This window comes from Hordeum vulgare, chromosome 1H (assembly GCF_904849725.1).
Source record: "Hordeum vulgare subsp. vulgare chromosome 1H, MorexV3_pseudomolecules_assembly, whole genome shotgun sequence".
In the NCBI taxonomy this organism is placed as follows: Eukaryota; Viridiplantae; Streptophyta; class Magnoliopsida; order Poales; family Poaceae; genus Hordeum; species Hordeum vulgare.
Window position 1 is genome coordinate 500,434,234 of NC_058518.1, and position 8,325 is coordinate 500,442,558.

At 47.9% G+C, this 8,325-nt stretch overlaps 1 protein-coding gene across 1 annotated transcript; it reads right to left on the reverse strand.

The window, feature by feature from the left end:
* Positions 1-459: 459 nt before the first annotated feature.
* On the reverse strand, positions 460-7,647 carry LOC123419622 (type-5 thionin-like). The gene is made up of 3 exons (XM_045107203.1): positions 7,434-7,647; positions 2,078-2,137; positions 460-503 (listed from the first exon to the last, which is right to left on the reverse strand). Exons 1-3 carry the CDS (start codon positions 7,645-7,647, stop codon positions 460-462), a joined length of 318 nt encoding a protein of 105 aa, XP_044963138.1.
* Between the last annotated feature and the right edge of the window lie 678 nt (positions 7,648-8,325).

The following is an 8,325-nucleotide window of genomic DNA, read 5'->3' on the forward strand; positions in this document are numbered from 1 at the left end:
GAGGTCAGAACTCCCAACATATGAATGTCGCGGAAGTTGTCACTAAAAATGCGAAAAAGAAGATCCATTTATGGTTCATATCACAGACATCAAACAACTTGAGGTTAGGCCTAAACTAAATAAATTAAAGACCGAAGAATATCACGCGAGGCATTTGCTCATAGAGTTTGTAAATGATTCAACATATATCATATTTCAGCCAGGCAGTACATCAAGCAGGCAGCAACATGACATTCACCCTGATATCTTTTATTGGAGCAACGAAAGAAAATACAGACAAGCACATAAACAAACTGACACACTGGTTTGGATACTCTCAACGGGATCCAGTTTGATTGAACAGGATGGAGACACATGACACTGGGCTGCGAAATTTCATACCATGCATATGCTGATATGCATCATTACGCATCAAGGGATGCCAGGTAAGTATCCCCCTTACAGAAACTATCACAAGCATCACCAACGTTTCACATTGATTTTCATCTCTTCACTGTTGGTAGCTGGTGCCAGAAAAAAAAATATGCGCCAGGAACTAACATATGTACAAATGCAAGATAAATGAGCCCCGCTTCGGTACACCCCCTTACAAACCGTATAAGGGTAATATGAACTTTTCACATCAATTTTCGTATGTACGAAGGATCCACTATATATACGCCCGTACACCATTTTCTTGTCTTCTACTAAAATTCAAGTATGATATCTCCCTTATATATAGAAAATCAACTCCTTTGATTTAAATACAGCGGTTTCTCTATTTTGATTTAAATTTTGCTCGTCAACTCCTTTTACTTTTGTATTTATTTTTTACCCTATTTTCATTTTTTTAATTCGTGATTTTAAATATCTTGAACTTTTCTTAAATTCATTTTATCCTTTTCTAATCTTTATTAATCTTTTGAAACTTATTCAATAAATTGAAAAATAGTTTAGATAAATGTATCTACGTACATCATGTGGAACGCACGGGTCATAAAAAATAGTTTAGATAAACATATGTACGTACATCGTGTGTTATAATGCGATGATGTTACTCCAAGTCATGCAAACGGATCCAAATTTAGTTTGTGCACAATTTTGGAATTTCAAATTACATATGAAATCTGCACATTTTCCAAATTTGTTAACAACTTCCCAACAATTTAGGGTTTAGGGTTTAGAATACCAAAATTACGGTTTGAGTAATAGGTCATCAATTTTTAAAATAATGCGATGATGTTATAATGCGATAAACATATGCATATACATCATGTCAAACGCACGGGTGTCGGTAAGGGCGAAAGAGGTGTTATAATGCGATGAAGTTACTCCGACTCATGAAACGGACCTAATTTTAATTTGTGCACAATTTTGGAATTTCAAACTATGTATGAAAATTTTAAAAACTTCAATACATTTTCCAAAGTTGTTAACAACTTCCCAACAATTTAGGGTTTAGGGTTTTGAATACCAAAATTACGGTTTAAGTAATAGTACATCAATTTTTAAAATAATAGATCATCAACTTTATAAAATTTTAATTAACTTCCAATAAAAGTTCGCGTATTTCAGGAATAGTTCACGAATTTAGAAAAGAAAAAATACTTTAGCAATCTGTGAAAAAATCACCTATTTTTAAGAAAAAATGATCATTTTAAAAAACAAATGGTGTGAGGTTTAAAAAGGTAACACATTTAGAAAGGAAAAGAAAATCAAAAAAAGGAAAAGGAAAAAATAAATATAAAAAGGAAACAATATAACGAATACTGCGTTTCCAATGTTGTTTATTAGAGTAAAAAATAGTTGTAGCACGTAGGGTCTTGTAGACCAGTTGGTTAGCGCAGCTTTGGTAATATCTAAACGTGCATGGTTCGGATCTTGCTCCTCACATAATTTTTTTGGTGGTTTAAAAAATAAAGAAGACATGAACAACGCTCAGGGTGTGTGCTTATAAAAAAAATACAGCCGATACGTGAATATGACCATCTTACCCTTTATTATGAAGAGGTATCGATTAATCTGGACCATTCTTATGTTTAGGAGGGGTGTCCTGAAGCAGAAGTGAAGATAAATATATCAGATGTATTTTATTTACCTGTGTTGACCATGTTGTAACACACGGAAGATTTGCATCCCAAGCTGGCGTTTGGTTCATCTGCCAAAACGAAATAGTTGGCACGTAAATAAAATCTTGTCAGAGTGGAAGAATTGTCCGTTAAAGGATAATTGATGTTTTGGATAGGCATGACCTCTATAAGATAGAGATTGATTTTCTTCACTGAATCAGCATGTACATGTGTGTTACATATATATAGCAGAGAAAGGGAGAGTGGCATCCGAGAGAGGTGGCACGCAGGTCATGGAGCCGGTCCAGATCCTATATACAAGAGGACTAAGTACATGTATGTTAACACCCCCCTCAGCCGGGACGCCATTGGGATGGACGTTCAGGCTGGATCGAAACTCGTTGAACACTGGTGTTGGTAAGCCCTTTGTGAACAGATCGCCGAACTGCGAGCTTGATGGAACATGGAGAACGTGAGTGTCGCCGAGAGCTACCTTGTCACGAACAAAATGCAGATCAATCTCGATGTGTTTAGTTCGTTGGTGCTGCACCGGATTGCTGGCAAGGTAGGAGGCGCTGACATTGTCACATTATACAATTGTTGCTCGAGTCGGTGGGCGCAGGAGCTCGTGAAGAAGCTGACGAACCCAACATGTTTCCAACATGTTTCGGCGACGCAGTTGGCGATGCCCCTGTATTCAGCCTCTGCACTGGATCGACTGACTGTTACCTGTCGCTTCGACGACCAAGAAACCAGGTTCTGTCCAAGGAAGACGCAAAAGCCAGAAGTGGATCGACGTGTATCCGGGCACCCAGCCCAAGCACCCAGCCCAATCAGCGTCTGTGTAGGCGAGGAGATGCGGCGAAGAGGCTTTGTAGAACTGTATGCCGAAGTGAGTGGTGCCCTTGATATAACGGAGAATTCGTTTGACGAGCTGCATGTAAGTGTCGCGAGGTTGATTAGGGTTAGCATAAACAAGCAGATCTGCTGGACTGCATATGAGATGTCTGGGCGTGTGAGGGTTAGGTATTGCAGAGCGCCGGCAAGACTTTTGTAATGCGTGGGGTTGGACAGTGGGTGACTAGCGGTAGCAGATAGCTTAGAGGAGGTGTCGACAAGTGTGGGAACTGGTTTGTAGTTCAGCATGTCAGCGCGATCAAGGATCTCAAGTGCATACTGTTGTTGGCACAAGAACAGGCCGGAGGGGTTTGGTGTGACATTGATGCCGAGGAAGTGATGAAGTTCCCCGATATTAGTCATGGAGAATTCCTGTTTGAGGGAATGGATGATGTGGTGTAGGGTATGAGTGGAGCTGGCTGTGAGGATTACATCATCGACATAGACCAGTAGGTAGGCGATGGAGGATCCTCGACGCAGAATGAAGAGGGAGGTGTCACTTTTGGACGCGGTGAAACCAAGGGAAATAAGAAATGAGCGGAAGCGGTGGAACCAGGTGCGTGGTGCCTGTTTGAGACCGTAAAGGGATTTTCGAAGGAGACATATGTGGTTTGGAGAAGTTGGGTCAATGAAGCCTGATGGTTGGGCACGGTAGACTGTCTCCTTTAGATCGCCATGGATAAAAGCGTTCTTGACGTCGAGTTGGTGTATCGGCCAGCTGCTGGAGGTGGCAATGCTCAAGACGACGCGAATGGTTGCTGGCTTCACCACAGGGTTGAACGTCTCGTTATAATCGACCCCTTCTTGTTGTGTAAAACCACAGATGACCCACCGTGCTTTGTACCTTGCCAAGGACCCATCGGGATTGAATTTGTGGCGAAATATCCACTTGCCAGTCACCACATTGACACCTGCAGGTTTGGGAACCAAATACCAAGTCGAATTCTGAATTAAAGCATTATATTCATCTTGCATTGCGGTAAGCCAATGGGGATCCTTTAGAGCGGAACGATAGGTAGGTGGAATGAGAGAAATGGCGGTGGTAGACGTGGTAGTCAGGAAGAGGCGCTTGGGTTGGAAAAAACCAGCTTTGGATCGGGTGCGCATGGGATGGGAGTTCAGGGGTGGCGCGGTCGGTATTGCATGTGGAGGGACACGTGGAGGTGTTCGATTGGCCGGCGCGGAAACTGAGGAGGATCTGGTGGAGGGAATGTGCGCGGCATGCGAGGTAGGTGCGGGATCTGAGGAAGATGGTGTAGCAGGTGCGACAGAGGTGGGTATTGGTGCGTCAGAGGGAGATCCGGTGGGTTCGGCGCGAGCAGGTGAGTGGGGCACGACAGTCGAAGAAGATGCGGTCGTGGGGGTGCCAGGTGTGGGGCTAGGAGAGGGAACTGTTGGCGCGATGATTGTGTTGGGTGGGTGGGATTGGATGGGAGCGACAGAACCGGTCGGTTCGTTGCAGTACGAGGTAGGTGGGGTGGGTGGGGCTGGTAGTGGTGGCAGGTAGCGGATCTGGTGTGGTGGATGGGGTGTGGCTGGTATCGGTGTGGCCGAGGGTGTGGTTGGAGCATACGGGAACGTTGCTTCATCAAAGATTATGTGACGGGAGACAATAACTCAACGCGAGGAGAGATCGTAGCAATGGTAGCCCTTGTGCTCCAGAGGTAGCCGAGGAACACATAACGTGTGGAGCGAGGGGAGAGCTTGTGATCTGTTGTGGCGTAAAGATTGGGGAAGCATAGGCAACCGAATACGTGGAGGTGATCGTATGTAGGAGGGATGCCGTGAAGACGTAGGTAAGGTGTGTGGCCATCGATGGCACGGGATGGTCGCCGGTTGAGCAGGTATGTCGCGGTGTGTAGAGCCTCGACCCAAAACGGAGGAGGGAGGTTGGCTTGGACGAGGAGAGTGCGGATGACATCGTTCGGGGTGCGGAGAAGGCGTTCGGCCTTGCCGTTTTGGGGGGAGGTGTGAGGGCAGGATAACCGGTAGGCAATGCCATTGAGGGAGAAGAAGGATCGAAGGTGGGTGTTGATGAACTCCCCGCCGTTGTCACATTGGAGAGCGTACGAACGAGAAGAAGCGTTCGAGGGTGAGAGAGGTGTAAGATTTGTTGTGTAGGGGAAACGACCAGGAGAAATGAGAGTAATCGTCCAATACAATCAATAGTATTTGTAGCCCGAAAAACTTACAACGGGAGATGTCCAAAGATCACAATGGATTAACTCGAACGGTGAATAGGTTCGGCTAGTAGAGGAGGGGAAGGAGAGGCGAGGCTGCCGACCTAATTGGCAGGCAGTACATGGTGTTGCTGGGGATTTATTACAAGGGGAAAGAAAATCGCTAGTAATGGATGAAAGGGACTGCCAGCCAGGGTGGCCAAGGCGGCGGTGCCACATGTCGGCGGTGGAGGTGGTGGCGGAGAGCGCAGCTGGCCACGTCGAGTTATTTCCGAAGAATGGGTAGAGATCGCCGGAGCTAGCGGAGATCATGAGAACCTTCCTGGTGCGCAGATCCTTCAAAAGAAAGCCAAAGGGGTAAAATTCAATGGAACATGAGTGCGTGTAAATTGGCGGACAGAGATTAGGTTAGTGACGATGTGTGGGGGAAAAGAGGACGTCACGAAGGTGGAAGGGGGAGGGAGAGAGAGTGGTGGATCCGGTGCCGATGATGGGAAGATGATGCCCATTGCCGACGACAACACTAGATAATTTATGCTTTAATGGAGAAGTCGAGAGGGTGAGGTTACCAGGGTTGTGGGTGATGTGGGATGTCGCGCCGCTGTCGAGGTACGAGTTGTTGGTGGCGGAGCCCGCGGGTGGCTGGTTGTTGGCGTTGTAGGTGGCATGAAGCATGGCAAGGTGATCCCATGCTCGCTGGTGGGACGACGGAGGAGGAGCGGCTGGCAGGTGGTGAATAGGATACACACCTGTGCATGGGAGCCCTGGGCGGGCCCAAGAACGCCGACGAAGTTGGGGGGGGAACCCATCCAAGGCGAGGTGGAGGGATCGCCATGCCGTATGGGGCGAAAAACCCCATGTATGGGTTGTACGGGAGGTGAAGAGGAGGACCACGACCGGTGTGATCACCGCATCCACGACCACGGCCACGACCCCGTACGCGGCCGCGATCACCGCCGTCTTGACCACAACCACGACCCTAGGGCTGGCTTGGCCCGCGATCAGTGGAGTCGGCGGATCGATCGCCAGAGCGCGGAGTGGAGGAGCCGGGGGTGGGGCCACTGGTGACGGCGAGGATGGTGGCACGGTCGTCGGCCTCCCGTTGGGAGAGATTCTCTTCGGCAAGTTTGAGCCGAGAGAAGACAATATCGAACGGCGGTAGAGGCACCGTGTCGCTGAGAACGACGCGAATGGTGTCGAGCCGTTTGTCGATGCCGTGGAGGAACTGAGTGGTGAGATCCACTTCATTGACAGGGTAGTCGATGTCGGCGAGACCGGCGGTGAGGAGCTTCATGCGGCGAGCATATTCGGCGACAGAGAGATCCCCCTGTTTGAGATTGCGGTACTGCCGATTGAGGGTCATGTACCGGGCGGCGCGATTGGCGAGGAAGTAGTCACGGAAGTGCCCCCAGAGATCGAAGGTGGTGGTGGCGCCAACGACGTGATCGATGAGGGGATCAGCCAGGGTGGAGTAGATCCAGAGAACAAGGTGGGCGCCGAGTTCACGGAGATGAGCATCGGCGTCGGGAGGGAGGGGTTGTTCAATGAAGTGGGTGATGCCGTAACGGAGAAGAACAAGGAGGAAGAAGGAATTCCACTTATGATAGTTGTGGTCGTCAGGGTTTAGTTGAAATTTGATGTGGTTCTGGATGTTGTCGTGGAAGATGGGATGGCGTGGTTGAGGAGCGGCGGGCTGAGGGGGTGGAGCAGCGGAGAGGGGCGCGGTGGTGGAGAAGAGGGGCGCGAACGTAGATGGAGCAGAAGTGTACCGAAAATGAAGGGGGAGGAGGCAGCGGTGGTGGCAGGGCTGGGCGCCGCGGCGGTGTCGACGACCGTCGTCAAGGACGAGCTGCTGCTGGAGCCGGTGGCCGGCGTGGAGGGGAGATCGGAGGTGGTCATGGGGAGAGTCTGGAGTCTGATACCAAGATAGAGATTGATTTCTTGCACTGAATCATCATGTACATGTGTGTTACATATATATATAGCAGAGAGAGGGAGAATGGCATCCGAGAGAGGTGGCACGCAGGCCATGAAGCCGGTCCAGATCTTATATACAAGGAGGACTAAGTACATGTATGTTAACACTATCATCCCTTCTTTATTAGATATTTTTATCATTTTTTTGATGAAAATGATGATAAATCGTAGGAGTATTACAGAAACATTATCCTTGGCAAACCTGGTTATACTAATTTGACCCTACACTTTTTTAGGATCACATCTACTTTGAAAAGGAGATGGTAGATAAACTGGAAATAATTTTACTAGAGGGAGAACAAATTAGAAACAGGGAGTTGTCTGTCTTTACCGGAGCGGCCTGCAAAGGCCAAGACAGCGGGGAGCTGACAACCACAGAAGTTTGCGCACTGAAAAACTTTACTAGGGCCGAGAAGGCAAGCATTGTAGCAGGCCAATTTGAAGACGTTCGCGCCGCAATCCACGCCCTCTACTTGCACCCACCCCAGCCCCAGCACTAGTAAACACACGATCGCACTCTCGAGACCCCTTTTGCTTCCTCCCATGCATGGCTATGGCGATCGCCCTCTACTTGCAGAAGGCACAAAGTAATAATGGAGGAGTTGGTTCAAAGACTGCTGAGACTGACTCCTATCCTTCTTCTAATAGGAGATGGTGGTCGTGGGAGTGTCTAGATGACTGGTTGTTGCACGTAAAAAAAGGCACACGCCGGGGTCATAGTTTCTTCTCCCACACGGGGCAAAAAGTTGGATCGATGGCGCGCGGACAAGGTTGGCCGGAGCCGACGACGACAACGGAGACAATGCTGTGACCTGCGCGAAGCTATCCAGTAGGATGTTAGAAAAAATTCCATGATGAAATATGAAAGGAATTTTCTGAAATAGCAGAGGTCTTGTAGACTTGGCTAAAAAGAGGTTCTTTAGAGAAGCATCACTAGAATATAAGCTTGATTTTATGGCATTACAAGAAACTGGGAGAGATAATTTCACACATCCATTTTTAAATACCCTGTCAGGAGGGGTTGATTTTGATTGACATTGCTTACCACCAAGGGGTAGATCTGGTGGAATCTTACTTGGTGTTAAGTGCGAGACTTTAGAGGTGATGAGTGTGGTCTATGGCGAATTTACCGCCAAATTTCGTGTGAGGTCGAAACTTGAAAGTTTCAGGTGGGCTCTAGTGGCCGTATATGGAGCGGCGCAACCTGAGCTCAAACCTGGTTT

Coding starts and splice junctions, on each gene's coding strand:
- LOC123419622 (XM_045107203.1), bottom strand. CDS start 7,647: ATGGGAGGAAGCAAAAGGGGTCTCGAGAGTGCGATCGTGTGTTTACTA. Junction 2,138..7,433: donor GGCCTTTGCAGGCCGCTCCG/GTAAAGACAGAC, acceptor TCGTTTTGGCAG/ATGAACCAAACGCCAGCTTG. Junction 504..2,077: donor TTACAACATGGTCAACACAG/GTAAATAAAATA, acceptor TTCTGGCACCAG/CTACCAACAGTGAAGAGATG.